General features: G+C 40.2%; 1 protein-coding gene across 10 annotated transcripts in view; it reads left to right on the top strand.

Moving 5' to 3' along the window:
* The first annotated feature begins 1,137 nt into the window (after positions 1-1,137).
* Positions 1,138-17,337, top strand: part of ADGRL4 (adhesion G protein-coupled receptor L4) — a 99,148-nt gene continuing 82,948 nt past the window's right edge. For 4 of the 10 annotated variants that reach the window (XR_012160436.1, XM_073357250.1, XM_073357251.1 and 1 more), the window contains exons 1-2: positions 1,139-1,594; positions 4,557-4,706. Coding sequence is in view for 8 of the 10 variants with exons in the window: in XM_073357250.1 (XP_073213351.1) it covers positions 1,573-1,594; positions 4,557-4,706 (172 nt within the window). In the remaining 2 variants the exon portion in view is untranslated. Of the gene's footprint in view, positions 1,595-4,556; positions 4,707-12,636; positions 12,773-17,337 lie in introns of those variants that run through there. The other 6 variants (XM_073357257.1, XM_073357253.1, XM_073357260.1 and 3 more) reach the window with 4 other exon arrangements.

Genomic DNA, 17,337 nt, shown 5'->3' on the forward strand with positions numbered 1-17,337 from the left:
TCTGTTCTGCTTTTAGCATCTATCTCCCTTATGCTTTCTGCACATCCAAAGCCATTCATCAGAAGTTACCATTCCAACGTATGGTCTAACCTTCTTTGATTCTAATCTCTATGCCTGGGTCCAAAGTAGTGTGATCAGATAGAAAGTGTGCAAAATTGGGACGGGGGTGAGGGGAAATAGGGGCCTATACAAGAAAAAGTCCTGAATATCGGGACCATCCCTATAAAATCGGGACATCTGGCCACCCTAGTCCAAGGAAGCTCAGCAATACTGTCTGAGCTGGGATGATGACAGTATCCTAGCCTGCCTGGGACATTTCCTGCCTTTTTAAACTAGAGGCCAGAGACAAAAGACCAGTGACCGTTTCAATACAAGATACCATGAATTTCCAGGGAGAAAAAGGGTGTCTTTTGTATAATGATCTTCCTAGTCTGAATAATCCATCCTTCCTTGTGTGCTTGGGCCTTGATTCAGCAAAGGATTTAAGCACATGTTTAATTTTAAGCACATGCTTAAATCCTGTTGATTCACATGCTTTGCTAACTAGGGATGGGATTATGACAATCATTAGCAGTAAACAAGTGTCTAAGTGCTTTGCTGAATCAACCTTTTTGAATACGCCTTACTGCATAACTTTCAGCTTCAGTCACATAAATCCTTAGAAATGCTGGCTCCTTCTACTCCTGACATTCCCAGCCCTGTGTTTGTCTTCCTGCCTCCTTCCTCCCTGTCTCCATGTCTTTGTTTTCCTCACAAAGCAGAGTTCAGTGGATTTCCTGTACTTTTTCTCAGGCTGTTACCCTTAAAGTGACAAAGCCTGGCAGAAATCAGGACTTTCCTCAAAATGAGGAAAGCAGTAGGGACAAGAGCAACTACAGTAGGGGTCTTCTCTCAGAGATTCTGACAGGGACTAGCCAGGGGAAGCATGCAGCAGCTTCTGAGTTGCTTACCAACCCCTTGCATTCCTCAGTCTGTCTGTTCCTCCCATCCTCTGTGATTTGTCCACTATTCCCCTGCTCCAATCTGCGCCACCACCCCTCCCTCTCTACACTCTGCAACTGCTACCCTCCCAGTCCCTTGTCTGCTCCACCCCCACTCCACTATCTAATCTGCCTCCACCCTCCCTGCCACTGATCTGTCCCTCATCTGTCTTGCCACCCACCACCCCCACCATCTATTCCACCACCATAACAATCTGCTTTTCCATCCCTCCACTGCCCTCTAAGCCCCTCAAACTACTCCTCTAGCCTACTCACCCCCTGATCTACTCCATTCCATACCCCTGCCGGCTTATTGCCCTATGCTCTCTCATCTGCTCCTTATCTTCCCCTGCAGATCTGTTCCTCTCCTTTTCTACCCTGCCTCTCCAGCTCCTGAGTCACTAAAGAGTTTTTTTGTGGAGGGAAATGAGGCTCAGGGTAAAGGGCAGGGTAGGGCCAGCAGCTTCACTGGGGTTTCACGTTCCTAATGGGCGTGTACAGGCACTTCGCACATGCTCATACATTCTAAGGCAGGGCAGGTTCTTCTGTTACACAGGGGCTCAACGCCAAGCACTGCATAGCAGTACCCCCAATGAAACTACTCCCTCTCCTAGGTAGGTGATTTTCCTTCCCAAATAAGTGAGGGGCAGGTGGAAGAAGGTGGCGGGGGGGTGGAAAGATGAAACTGGGGGACAACTTTGCAGGGGCTAGGCAAAGGACAGAATCAGTGGCAGCTGAGGGGAAAACTCATGGGTAACAATGATTAAAACGTTCCTCAGAACTCTGGTTAGTGCTGCTGCTGCATTTGACTATCCCATCGCATCAGGGTAACCCCAACATCTCAAAGTCATCGGTATTCGCTCTCTGAATCCCTCAAATGCTTGCATTTATTTCATTCTGTAATCTGCTCTGTAAAGCCAAAGCTATTGATTTGTCTTGGTGAGGGATGTTCTTGGACTTCACTTCTCCTCTAGCTTTTTTGCTTCTGATATCTGAAAGATACTCTGAACAGTAAAAATAAATGAACGAGAAGATGAAATTTGGGAGGAAATGAATTGATTTGGTTTGTATATAGTTTTTAAACAAATATGTAATTTTTAATATTTTGAGTTTTTCATGACATTTTTATTTGTCCAGTAAAGCAACTTTTCAGTGAACTTTTCAGGGGCAGTGAAAGCTGTAATTGTAACACTAGACTAGCAAGTATCCAGCATGATATTTTGGTAGAGAGAAGCAGAATTGCAGGGGAAGGGAGTACCAAGAAGGGGCTTTATGTTTTGTAACTTTCCTTATGTCTTTTCTCATGGTTTATAAAGTACAAAGTCAGAAGTGTTTTTCCCCTCCAGTGTTAGCTGCCTGGTTTTCTTAATGATTTATATTTATGTCAGTGGGCATGTATAATTTTTTGTGAACTGTTAGTTTCCTCAAAGTCAGCAGTTCCTCTGTCTTTCTTTGTGTTGAAAACTATACACATGTATACAATGGGAAAGCAGCTTCTTAATTCAGGAATCATTTAGTGAGAGAACGTAGAAGGTAGCACTTTTGGAACACAGACATGATATTTAAAAAGACTTCCTTTAAAATGATTTGGAGGGTTTTTTAAAATGATAATGCTACAAATGTTGTTCCATGGGAATTAAATCTTCTCTCAGATTGTGACTATGTTCTGTGTTAACTAGATATGGGTAGACGTGGTTTAAAAATTGATCGGGGGAACTCTCACTGGTATTTTTCACCTGGTTATTGTTGAGTAGTTTGGATTACACTCCATGCATAATTCTGGATACAAAGGCAAGTATCTGCCTCTTCAATGGGAAGGAGTAGAAAGCTTTGAAAACCTTTCAAAGGTTTTTCCCACTCCACTATGTACGTTTTATGTTGATCATCATTTTAAGCTTGTTGAACACAGGTTCCAATACTCCAAAGGCTTAAATGTGTACTGAATTTTGACTATGTAAGAAGTCTCATTGAATACGTTTTTACAGGACTGGAGCTTCAATCCTTTGTACCACTTCAGTGATACCATACTCTTTAATGTTTACATAAAAACTAAGAATGGCCATATTGGGTTGGACCAATGCTCTATCTAGTCCCATGTCCTGTCTTCTGACAGTAGCTTGTACAAAGTGCTTCAGAGGGAGTGAACAGAACAGGACAATTTATTGAGTGATACATCCCCTGTTTTCCAGTTCCAGCTTCTGGTAGTCGGAGGTTTAGGAACATCCAGAGCATGGGATTGTGTCCCTGACCATCTTGGATAATAGCCATTGATGGACCTATCCTCCCTGAAATTAATTAATTCTTTTTTGAACCCAGTTATACTAATTTTGGCCTTCACAACATCCCCTGGCAATGAGTTCCACAGGTTGACTGTGCATTGAGAGAAGAAGTAGTTCCTTATGTTTGTTTTATACCTGCTGCCTATTAATTTCATTGAGTGATCCCTGGTTTTTGTGTTATATGAAGGGGTAAATAACACTTCCTTATTTACTTTCTTCATGACACTCATGATTTTATAGAACTCTATCATATGCCCCCTAAATCATATCTTTTCTATGCTGAACAGGTCCTACTCTTTTTAATCTCTCCTTTTACAGGAGCTGTTCAGGACCCTAATCATTTTTTTTTTTGCCTTCTCTGTACCTTTTCCATTTCTAATATATCTTTTTTGAGATGGGGCAACCAGAACTGCACATAGTATTCCAGGTGTGGGCATAGCATGGATTTATATAGTGGCATTATGATTTTTTCTGCTTTATGATCTATCCCTTTCCTAATGGTTCCTATCATTGTTAGCTTTTTTGACTGCTGCTGCACATTGAGCAGATGTTTTCAGAAAACTATCCACGATGACTCCAAGACCACTTCCTTGAATGGGAACTGCTAATTTAGACCCCATCATTTTATATGTATAGTTGGGATTATGTTTTCCAATGTGCATCCCTTTGCATTTATCAACATTGAATGTCATCTGCTATTTTATTACCCGGTCACCCAGTTTTGTACCATCCCTTTGTAATTCCTCACAGTCAGCTTTGAACTTAAATATCTTCAGTAATTTGTATCATCTTCAAACTTGGGCACCTCACTGTTTACCTTGTTTTCCAGATCGTTTATGAATTTGTTGAACAGCACTAGTCCCAGTATAGATCTTTGGGGACCTCTCTCCAATGTGAAAGCTGACCATTTATTCCTACCCTTTTGTTTCCTATCTTTTAACCAGTTACTCATCCATAAGAGGACCTTCCCTCTTATCCCATTATTGCCCATTTTGCTAAAGAGCCTTTGGTGAGGGACCTTATCAAAGGCTTTCTGAAAATCCAGGTACACTATATCCACTGGATTACCCTTGTCCACATGTTTGGGTTTAGAATTCTCTCTAAGAATTCTAATAGATTGGTGAGACATGATTTCCCTTTATAAAAGCTGTGCTGGCTCTTCCCTAACATATTGTGTTCGTCTACGTGTCTGGTTGCTGGAACGCCCCCAGTTGGCTTGGTATGTCCTGCCCATATCTGATTTTAGAATTCAGTATGCATTTTAGAAACAAACAAACATGGTTTACATTTGTTTCAGTGTTTGTGTCCAGTCTGCTGGACTATGGCTACACTTCTCCGAACTGCAGCATGACGTGCCATAAAGATGCGGAGTGTGAAGTTAAGGGTGGAGTGCAAGGCTGCTATTGCTCCCCAGGATTCACAGGAAATGGCATACATTTCTGTCACGGTAAACATATTTTACCTACGTACATTGCTACAGGGCATGAAAAATATACCCAGTACCTATTGAGGACTAAATTTATAACCAGAATAATACTTATGCTGACATGCTACCAAGGCTAAAAAACTGAAGTGCTATCCCTGGTCATTTAAAGTAATAGTGGGTACTGTATTTTATTGCAACTTGTCAATCAACTTTCTATCTAATATTCTAATATAATTTACCATATTACATCTCTCTTGTTTTATTAGACCTGCTTTCCCTGTTGCACTTCGTTCCACTTTGTCTTTTCTTTCCTATGATAGATAATTATATATTTTCCCCAAGTTACTGTCAGCTATTTGTTCTTATTTCCTCCTCTTCCCCCACCCCTCTGGAAAGATTACAAGAATAGAAGTACACAATTTATGGGAAAGAATAGTTATATAGATCATCTACATTGATTGGTTTCAGAGTAGCCGCCATGTTAGTCTGTATCCACAAAAAGAAAAGGAGCACTTGTGGCACCTTAGAGACTAACAAATTTATTTGAGCATAAGCATGCGATGAAGTGAGCTGTAGCTCACGAAAGCTTATGCTCAAATAAATTTGTTAGTCTCTAAGGTGCCACAAGTTCTACATTGATTGTCTGCCTTTTTCCACTGTTGCCCACCTCAGTGCTACCAACCAACTCTCATAATATCTGATGTTTTTCCTAAAGCCCCAGATCCTGGAGCCCTGTGACTAAGTGAGAGTCTCAACTTTAATAAAAAAAAAAACTTTCTGTGGAGAAAAGCTTGAAAAAGTGAACCCTAAAGACTAGTAAAACAGAAGACAAATAAAAGGAGTCCTAAATACATTATGTCAAACTAATCTCATGGATTTTAAGATGATGACATGACTTTGGAGGGGCCTGACTCAGTATTTTTGAAGCTTGGATAGGCAATACTGCCACTTCCATACTCCTTCACACCAATTCTCTTGCACATAAGGCTTTTCAACTTTTCTAGACACCTAATATTAATAACTGATAAGCCAATGTTCCCCCTTTCACCCCAGCTGCTGGAAAGGGAAGTAAGCTGGGATTCCTAACAGGAATCTGTCCCTGGGGGACTCCATCTTTCATAGGTATCTGATAGGTATCTGATTACTTTGAAGCTTCCCTCATCTCCGGTCATATCCCTCTGGCTGCTGGAAGGGCTAAGGAATTTCTCTTTCTCTCTGTTCCCCTCTCCCATCCCAATCTCTACTCTCAGCATTCTGGGCTTCTGGAACATATGCGGAGAGAAAGGGAGGTCCTGCTACTCTATCCATCTCTCTGCTTCCAGGCTGATGTAAGTGAGGTCTCTATACTCTTCCTCTCCCCCAGCCTTCATTTGTGAGTTGCCCTTTGCAGTGAATAGCTGTAGGGTCTGCCTCTGCTGCTCCAGCTGCTTGTCAGGCTATGCCCAGCTGCAGCACTGTGACCTGGTTCTTGTCGGTTTTCACTGCTGCTCACTACGTCTTTAACAGCAGTCATGAACTGTAACTGGATCCTGGTCAGAGCTTCCCCTAGTGCACCTTGGCAAAGCTCTGAGCAGAAACAAAGGCACGGAGCTAGCTGTGAGAAAAATAAAGAAAACATCTCTGCACTTGGGAGCCCTTGATTCAGGTTTATAAACCTAAAGGCTAGAAATTTACTTTCTTTTTATGAAAGCATAGGACTTGAAGGTGCTTGCCTGGGAAAGCTGCCTTCCCTGCATGTGTCTAGGGAATGTTTAAGTGTAAATATACCTGATCAATTAATGAAAAACTGTAGTGACAAAAAACCCAGGTCACCTGAATCCCAGTCCAATGATCTATCCACTAGACCAGTTAATCTAATTGATTGCAATGTTGAATACATGTTTGCAGAATCAAAATCTCTATTTGTGAATAATTATTCAATGAAAAAAATCCAAGAATTTCAATTAATATTATTTGCAACTCACATTTCCTTCTACCCCATTATCATGTCACTAGGATATTTTTTCAGTGAGGAGCAATTATGAGTCAGCAATTAAATTCACAGCAAAGATCACTATCTCCTCTTTCACTATCCTTCCTCCCCAAGGTCTGAGATATTTTTAATGTTTATATTTTGTTTATTTTAACACCCCCCCCCAAAGACTTAGAGACACTTATTGGTTACCATTTACACCAGTTTAAGACAAAAGTATCAGTCATTCTCAAAGCCTCAGGCTTGATTAGCTGTATAGAGTTATGCTAAGTGTCAGGAAGCTCAATCCTTCAAACCAAATTCCTAAAAGTGTTCAAGCAAGGCAGCTTCCAGGCCGATTCATGGTGCATCACGGTGAAATCAAGACTGTTAGGGTGTGTCTACACAGCAAAGAAAAGCCTGGGACTGGCCCGTGCCAGCCGTCTCAGGCTTGTGGGCCTCGGGTTGCAGGGCTGCTTCATTCCTATGGACACTTTCAGTCTCTGGCTGGAGCCTGAGCTCTGGGATCCTCCCATTACGTGGTCCTACAGCCCGGGCTCCAGCCCAAGCCTGGAAGTCTACCCAGCTATGAAACAGCCCCACAGCCTGAGCCCTGTGAGCCCGAGTCGGTTGGCATGGACCAGCATGGGTTTTTCTTTGCTCTGTAGACATCCCCTTAGAGGCCTCAGTTAGGTGAGACCAACAGTTTCTATAACAAACTACCTCTAAAATCACCAAAGTCACTTACCCTCCAGCTTAATAGCGCAGTTCATATGTGGGATGTTCTTTCTGAAAGAGAGGCTGTGTTATGCAGAACATTGTCAACACTGTATGTATTCGTCTAATAGCATAAACAGGTTCAATTTAATTGGATAGCTCTAAAAAGGATTAAAAATGTAGTCAGGCTACACCCCATCGTAATTAGTTTAAAGCTAAAAAAAGTAGAGCAAAGCTGCAGTTGTTTAATGATATATTAGATCTTGTTGTTCTAGACAGAGCATGCAGCACAGCAAGCTACACATGTCTCTTCAATTAATAATTTTAGGCTTTTATGATGATAATTCAGTCACCTTCAAAGAAGACCATCAATCATGCGTTAACATAAGCATTTTTTTCTAAATAGTGCATATAATGTCATTATGTAAGAATTTTTGTTATTTAGAAAGGTTGTAACAGTCATAATTACTGTCATTAACATGAATAATGTTGCACTGCGTAAGCCTATCTTCTACTCTGTATTGCATCTTTTCGCTGATAACCAACCAAACCACAGTAGCTCTTTCTTTTGAAAAAGAAGTTCAAGCTCCATTTTTGTCTTCATGATATGATTCTCTCTCTGTAAAATGCTTTTAACATCAAAACACACCCGTTGTCAGTTTAATTCCAAGTCAGTTTATATAAAACTGTCCCTCTTTATTTAAAGGGACACTTTCAATTATTTCTAAGTGGTTTTAATTTGTCTCTTTACACTCAGTTGCTTGTAACACCTTTTAAGTACTTGTAAAAATTATTTCCGTGCCAAGTCTGTCTTTTCAATGTGATGCACTTAGACATTTCCCTCTGAGTTTATTGTGGAGCACAAGGCAATATAGTCCTGTTACTTATTTCCCAGCACTATCATTGATCAATCATGAATCACTGATGTCAGCATACCTTAGGGAATGGGGTTTGTTAGTTAACTTGTCCTCTCTTTGCCAGCTGGCTAAGTGACTGCAGAGCACACAAAATTATTGGACTCACTGTGTCTAGATAGAGATACACATATATATATGAATTTAATTTCCTGGTGTCAAAATCATGGATTTTAAAATAATTATCCTTTTAGAACCGTGTGGATTTTTTCCCACCAGACTTCAGGCGTTTTCAATTAGGTCATGTTTTGGACCTTCAGGAAGCATGCTTTCATCCAATCCTGCAAACAGTTACTTCCGTGCCTAGTCCCATTGTCTTCAGTGGGAATATGTGTAGGAGTGAGCATAGCTATGGGAATGACTGTTTGCAGGAACTGGCATCTTTTATGTATTAGCATTATAATTTACCCCGTGATAAATTCTGTCTGCATATAATCCTCCAGAAAGCTACAGATGAGTCACTTTTTCAAACTTTACACTTCCTTGCTGCAAAATAACCTTACATTTCTCTTATTTCTTGTAAAAGATCTATGTCCCTAACTCTCTATTTATAATATGACACAGAGAGAATGACCTTACAGAATGCAACCATTTGCCTTCTAGGGCTCGGTTTGGAGGCATATATAATAGTGGGAGTATATTTTGAATATATTGCATCTGGTTGTATATTATTTGAATATAATGCATGTGGCCTGCATATTTCCTGACATCTGTAATTGAACTTGCACAGCTAACAACAAGGTAAAGCATGAAGCTAGCATTATGGTGAAAATATAACCAAATAGGACTGATTTATCAGAGAATTAACTTCCTTTCATGCAAGATTTCTGTGGATTTTGCACAAATAAATAGAATATATCTACCACTTTCATAAATCCTTTTCTTTATATAAAAAGGGTGACCTTTTTCTTTTGTACACAAAACATCCTTACAAGCTACAGAGAACTGAACTGGCCATGTAAATTACATGTTGCTTGTAATCCTGACTTCCTCCATTCCAAAAAACTTTCAGACTTTTGGAGAAAAGCAGAGTGTGGAAGTGAAGCTTAAGTGAAGTCAATCTTTTATTTCTGAAACAGAGAAAAATGGCCTGGCACCATTTAAGCTTTCTCAAGCAACTCTATCATTTCAACACTGGCTGCCTCTTGCATGCTGACTGCCAATTTGCGGCTTTGTTGGCACACTGCAGAAAATTAAAGTAAACAGTGTGATCACCATGTTTACTTTAACTTTCTAAAATATGGCAGGAAAATGAAGCAGTGCTGTTTGTTCCAAGCGTGCAGGCAGGAAAAATAGGAACACAATATCCCTCCAGATTTCCTTTTAAATGTCCATTGACAATTAGCCTTCTAAAAGATGAATCAATCTTATTTGTAAAGTAGATGCAGTTTTTTCAGACATAGCGAGAAGGAAATGATGCCATCAAGACAACTTTAAACTTTAGTAGGACACAGGGCTCTGAAAAGCTGTCGTGTCTCTCTGTTCAATATGCAATAGAGTAATATTTATCAGTTTCCTAGAATCACAGTGTAAAGTAAAATTTTATACCAAAATACAGAAGCCCTGTTTGATTGTTGGTAATTTACCTAAATTCAGCTAAATCAAATTGAAAGCCTACTGGAAATCCAAATGTATATATATTATTAATGTGTCTCATTTTATTGAGAGGCACGGTGTTGGCTTTATGGCTTTAGCCAACTCTGAAGATGATCTTTCCTGCAAGATACCAGGTATTACCCTAATGTGATGTTGTCATATTCTACCATCCAGCCTTCATGGCAGTCACTGAATTCATTTTGATTCATCAGTGTCCCTATGGTCATTAAATGGTATAGGTGTATGGGTTCCAGAGAGATTTTTCCTTATAAAGTAACATGACCCTATAAAACCACTGTCTCTAGTCATTTTTATTCTATAAAAAGATGGTCTTTAGCAGCAAACAGTCTAGTCTAAATGCTGGCCCAGCAAAGGATAAATTTTGTTGTTAGCAGCAGATACACATCAAATATCACAAAGCTTTTACTTCTATGTTTACCAAAAAACCCAAAACCACTGACATAAAAGATCCAGTCCACCCACTTCTAAATCCATCTCACTGGTATCAGTAACCAGAAACCATAAAGGCCAAATTACAGCAGCTTTAGCATAGTGCAGAGGAGTTGGGAGATGATATGCGTTAGTTAGACACATGTTATCAGGCTCAATACATGGTTAATGGGGCAAAATTCTTTTGCCTGTGTTATGCAGAAGATCAGATTAGATCATCTAATGGTCTCTTCTGGCCTTGAAATCTATTAAACCCTTTTGCTCCATCATCCCTCAATGCAGGATACAGGCCATGTGGTTGATCATGTCCTAGTAGTGCAAAGATAGGAGGCACCATTGCTGACATCCATGCATGCAACTCAGAGTAGTCTACACTTCCTGTGCACTGGCCAGAGGCTGTGGGTCTGTGAAGAAGGAAATTGTACAAATATAATAGGGGCTATCACTGAGTGTACTCACCCTGGGTTCCCAGAAGCATTGTGTGTACTCCTGACCTCTGTAAGCTCATGTACTATCTGTAGGCCACCATTTGGGTACTACACCTCCTCATCATTGTCACAGCAGCTCAGGCTTTCTTAGCTATAAATAAGATGAAAGTGAAATAAAGTCCCAAGCCTACAAACTATTCCTCACAAGAATAGTTATGCTGAGGTCAATGGGCAAGAACTGCTCACTTGACTAGGAGTTTGCAGTATCAAGTCCTCAGTCCGTTGTTCATGAAGATCTGAAGTAATGAAAAGCTTGGTACCGACACATTGTACTCAAACCCTAGCTTCTATTGAAAGCAATTTAATTTTTTTCTTTACATTAATATTGGCTGACTTTGACATTCATATTATTAGGTAGGGTCCTCCTGGGAGACTGATCATCATTCAGGGAGAAGGGGCTAGCTGAGTGAAGTGTGTGCATAGTCTTGTGAATAAGGTGCCTGACTTTGGTATATGGTATAGCACACAGATATGAGTTCAAGTTTTCTTTGTGCTTCTATTAAAATTCTGTACTTTATGTAGTAAATAATGTAAGGGATCTTCTGAAATTTGCTGACCTAGGAAAGTCAATCCTTCTTGCAAATCAGGAGGCTGGAAAGGCTGACCTGAAGCACAGTTCTGCAACATGGAGTTGTGAAAGAGTCCCAAGGGGTTATGAGCACTTTAACTCCTGTGTCCAGTCCTCTCCTCCACATGGACTAACAGCTTCATTAGCAAACTTGAAGCATACTGAGCGTGTGTAATGCTGACAGACCCTGGTCGTCAGCGGGTGGGGTCGAACCGGGGACCTCTGGAGCTTAGTGCATGAGCCAAAAGCCAACTGGCGCTTAGCTAAGACTGTAGAGCAGACTCATTAATCTCTCTCTCTCTAAGTGGTCTCGGTGCCACTAGATGGGACAGAACACCACACCTAGGAGGTGTGTGGGTTACATACTTCCCTTAGCTGAGGAAGCGCATCCCAAGCTTCAGAGACTTCCCAGTTGAAATCCCAGAAGAGCCGCCACTTGTAACACCAACAGATCCCGGTCGTCGGTGGGCAGGATCAAATCAGGGACCTCTGGAGCTTAGTGCATGAGCCTCTACTGCATGAGCTAAAAGCCAACTGACTCTTCGCTAAGGCTGTAGAGCAGACTCATTAATCTCTCTCTCTAAGTGGTCTCGGTGCCACTAGATGGGACAGAACAACACACCCAAGAGGTGTGTGGGTTACACATGCTCAGAGCATTCTCAAAGCATGCCAGGACGGCTGGGCCAAGCCTATTTCTGCCTCCCGGAAAAAGGGCAGTTGTAGGCATGGTGCTGATTTAGGCAGCCACAACTTCTTCTGAAGAGTTTCTGTACATGAGCTGTCACCAAGGCTTCTGTTTTATTGGCTCCTCTCTAAAGAAAATATGTGATTCTGGATGAACAATATAAAATCTGAAGAAGAAAATCCAGGATAGAAAAAAAATATATTTGTTGAAATGTTTTGTGCCTCTGATCTTGGGCATGTTATTTTTTCATTTTCCTAGCTGTGACATGGGAATAATCATACTTCCTTTCCCAAGGTGAGGGAGGCTTACTTTATTAATAATTGTAACATGACATTCTTTGATGGACAATGCTATATTTACCTGTCTAAAAGGCCAACACTTTAAAAGACAAATTATTTAGTTGTGTCTTATTTAAAGTGATGCTGTCAGGGCTGAGTATGACCTTTTGCATAAAACTTGATTTTTTCAAATGTATGTATTTATTTGCATTTCTGCCTAAACAAAAAACAAAAACAAAAATAAAAAACACTGCACTCATTTTATCAGCTCTCCCAAGCAGCCAACCCAATCTTAACATCCTAGGTGGCTGACTGGAGACATCAGAAGAAAATCCAAGATATGCTGTGTTCATTGTGGATATGGATATGCATGTGGTGTGAGCCAGCCCACTACAGTGTACCTCCACATCTTTGCTCTTCTTGGGCGCCAACAGGATGAGGTAACTAAGGATTCATATTATTTTTTATCTGTGCTATCTGTCAAGAACAGAGCTAGCAGGGAAGCAAAGGGACATTGGAATGCAAAACCCTTGTGTGGGATCCCAACAAAGATGCCGGCCTGGATCTTAAAATTTTGTTCAGTGTATGTCATCCAACTCATTGGATGAGGTTTTTTTAAAATATGATTATGGTTCATTATTTTAGGATAAGACACATGTCTGCAAGGATCCAGATGATAGATTAGCTGAAAAAGAACCAAGTGCATATATCTGTCCTCATACCAAATGGCAGAGGGGTACAGTGGATAGGACATGGAGTCAGTTACTGGACATGGTTCTGTTCTTCGCTCTGCCACTGACTTGCAGGTTGACCTCTGACAAATCACTTCACCATTCTGTGCCTCAGTTCTCCCACATGGAAAATGAGGATAATATTACTGGGATGCTCCGCTGAGGAGACCCAGAACTGTCAGCCACTGTGTTATCCCGCTGTCTCAGCGGGAGTGAGCTTTGCTGGAGATTAGACTGTGTCAGCTCCCTGCCACAGTGGCCCATCTGCTTTACCAGCATAGTCCTCAAGACTCTGTCAGTCAAACCTTGCCTTCGTGGCAATGATCAGTGAAGCCAGGTCCCCAGAGACATCTCTCTGCAGTGTCCAGTCCCCTCTCACTAGACACTCAGAAATTATTAAGTTCACTACCTCCAAAGAGCAGAGTGTACACCAGCCTGTTAACTTAGCAGAGAACTCGCACTGTAATTCAATATAATGGCACTGAGATAGTTTATGGTCAAACTAAGAATAAGTTTATTAACAAAGAACAGAGATCTCAATTATATGAAGCAAGAGGAAAAAGAGACAGTCATGGTTACAAACAAAACAAAACATGTTTTATAGAGACTAAAACTTAACTTTAGCAAGTTACAATCTTTTTGTCTAAAGCAGTTTTCTTACTTACATTAATTTACCAGCAGCCCTAGCACTCCTGGCCGGGAGGTCCAGCTTTCACAGGCTCAGAGGATGCTGTTCCCCATGTTCCCTAAGTGATGGATTCCTAAAACGTCTTCTTCCTCTTCTGATATTACCCAAAGTCCATTGTGTCTGACTCAAGGGCTAGCAGGGCTTCCTGGGATGCAGATTCTGTCCCCTGGCATGATTGTTAAACTGTCTTATCCCTGCTTGTTAGCTTGATGAGGTTGTTTACCTTGTGTGTAAATGTACTTTAATTGTCCTCTGCCTGTTATCAGGCTGGTCAGAAAGGGGAAACCATATTCCTTTGTCTAGGGTAGGCTTAATGTATGCACTGCTGCTCAACCACATTTGAAGAACATATTTCTCAGCACACCTCTATAACTCCCTGTATGTAACCCATACATACATCACTCAGTGATTTTCAGGACCAGCATGTCACCAGTTTACGTATGATTGCTTACAAGACATCTTTTTGATACGTATTATGACAACAGGGGACAGTGTCACACCTGATATGACTTTCAGTATGTTGGGTACTCTGCCAGTTGGCATTAAGGGGCTCCCAGGATCACAATTACTTACCCACTTTAGAAAAAGTACTTCGAGATCTATGGATGAAAAGCACTATACGAGCACTAAGTAATATTTATTATTACATACATACTTATTGGGGCCCAAACAGTTGTATTTGTCATTATTTCATCATCAAACAAAACAGCAGTAGATAGATGGATTTGAACAAATTGAAAATAATTTGGCATGTTGTTTCTTGGCTAGGGTGCATATTTAAAATGGAAATAGGTCCTATGAAACAGCCTACTGTGAAGAAATGATGAGATTTTACATGTTCTACAAGTTATGTATCTCAGATGACTGAAAAAAATCCTCTTTTGTTTGTTTTATTTATATTTTATTTCATTTGAAATCATACTTTGAACATGAGTAAAGTTCAGTAAGTGAACTTTCTGAATGGGCCAGAAGGAACAAAACTTCCTCTTTTCACATCTTTAATCATATCCCTACTCTTTTAAATTGCTTCTGGTGGCCTCTGACTAGAGCTAAAAAAAAGGTGGGTAGCTGATGTGATAGAAAAGCGTTATTTTCCCTTTCTCAGAAATGTTCCTAAACTTTCAAGTTGATTATCCAAATATGGATTACACATTTAATTTAAAATGTGCTTTAACATTCGCCAAGTGTTGCTGACTTCCTTTCTCTAAGAAAGATCCTTTTCATCCTGCTTTGTGGCTCTAAAATCAATCAACATATTACATGTTTAGAGGATGTGGGGAAATTCATTTAAGAAGCTGTAAATGTATTATCTTAGAGTCTGCTCTACTTTGTGTCTACCAGAGATATGATTTTATATCCGGTATCTCTAGTATCAAAAGTAAAGCAGTCCCAAGGTCCAGAAGTAACAAATATGTATAGCTAGCTTGTTTGTCTGAAATAAACTGAAGGTATGTATTTCCAGCATGTGTCTATGTATTAATGTGTGTATATTATTGTGAGTATACACCTATGTGTGTATACAGATATGTATGAAATTGAATTTACATGCAATAATATTCCCTAGAAAAATATTTGGAATAAAAATATGAAGCTATCTTTCTAACAAGAAAATGTAAAGAAATGTAAAATTGCTATTGTTTTACTTAGGTTGTAAGACTTAACACTTTCTGAAAAGATAAAATGTACACTGGGGTTTAATGGGAAGGAATTGCTTGCATAATATCCATTACCTTTAGATGTTTAGATCCAGTACCTAGACTTAAGACAGTAGTAAAGTTTGCCAACTGTTAGTCACTGCAGTTGTATTTGTGGCTAAGCAGAGAGCTGAGAAAAAATGTGTTAGTAGGATCCCAAAGAATTATACATGTGAAAGAGAATGATATAATTTTTGTGCAGGTACCTTGCTGTTTTCCATAAAGTATGTAAATTATTTCTCTATGCATGGCTGGCCTGGTCTGTTCAATTTATTGTGTCCCCATTGCATAACTTATCTAGTTTAACATTAGAGGACTTGTTCTTACTTTTTCCCTGGTATGAACTGGGCAGAGGTGGTGGTGTTGTGCATACAAGCCTCGTCTGAAATGTGTAATTTATCTAGGATGATATGCCGGCACACAATTTTTCTGTGTATGACTGTGAAAAATTGCCAACTGAGCTACTGGCAGACAGGATGTCTAACCCTGTATAAAGCTTGTATGGATAAAAGACTTTAAGAAGGAAATTGACACTTTGGGCCTCTATTTGCCGTCGAAAGAGATAATGACATTCTCCAAGAAGATTAGAATCTAACCAAACATTGTATTCTAAATACAGAGCACAAAGCCGGTGCCATTTGTGAATATGGGAACCCAAGAACTAGTTTTTTGTACTGTGTATTTTTTTAGGTACACAGATTTAATTTGGAGATTATGCTTTGAAAATAAAATTTTATGGTATGTGTGTTTTTGGCTGATAAGAAATTGATTTTGTGACGTTGGTATACTCTAATTGAAATATCTTGCACTGTGTTTTGTGGTGATTAGAGGAATCCATATATGCTTGGAACCATATTATTTTTTCACCTTGAACCCTGCAGTTAATCACAACTGTAATCACTGGGAGGAAGGAAGCTGCTGTTTTGATGTGGTACAAGGAAACTGAATAATCTCTGTTCATTGTCTAATGGGTAGGGTCTTATGTGATTACTTTGGGATTTAGAGCTAAGGTTAAGAGATTCATGATCATTTTAAAAATGGAGATTTGTGGGTGAATTAACACTGAATAAACACAGAGGGCCAGAACCACAGCTACAATTGTGCTGGACACAGAGCAAGTCAGGCTGCATGTGCCAAGGAAGTTTCAGGAGTTGAGCAACATTGTGATCCTGCTGCCTTTGTATACAGAACCGGACACCTTTGGCTGAGGCTCCTCTAATTTACACTCTCTGCTAGGCCCCCGCACTCCCAAACACCAGAAAATTGATGTAGTGAAAGGCCATCTTGACCACTCACATTATTCTATACCATGCCAGCAACAGGGAGGTGGATTGGCACTGGCATAAGAACTTCTGTGTCAGTGGATTGCCTTGTGAGGAGAAGATCTCTGCAGCTCAGCATGGGGGCAAAATGCACCAGTTTTATGGTGTGTAGCAGCAACTGTGCATAGCAGAAACCTGCCCAGAGTATTTTTCTGGTGGCTTTTCAATGTTATGTTTGTTTGATGTTGGGACTGAATTTTTGGCCCAGTTTAGGTTCAAGCAAGTGTGACAGTCTGAAGTTGTTGGAAAACCAATGTTTACACAGTTGTTGTGGCCATGTTAGTCCCAGGATATTAGAGAGAGAAGGTGAGTGAGGTAGTATCTTTTATTGGACCAGTTTCTGATGGTGAGAGAGACAAGCTTTCGAGCTTACCACAGAGCTCTTTGTAAGCTCAAGAACTTGTCTCTTTCACCAATAGAAGTTGGTCCAGTAAAAGATACTACCTCACTCACCTTGTCTCTGTAAACCAATGTGGCAGATAGTCTCATTATTTTAGTTATGATTTAATGTGACCCATTTGTTACCTTGACACAAGGATCTTGTTTCTTCAAAATAGAAAATGAAACTCG

Source organism: Lepidochelys kempii, chromosome 8 (assembly GCF_965140265.1).
Source record: "Lepidochelys kempii isolate rLepKem1 chromosome 8, rLepKem1.hap2, whole genome shotgun sequence".
Lineage (NCBI taxonomy): Eukaryota > Metazoa > Chordata > Testudines > Cheloniidae > Lepidochelys > Lepidochelys kempii.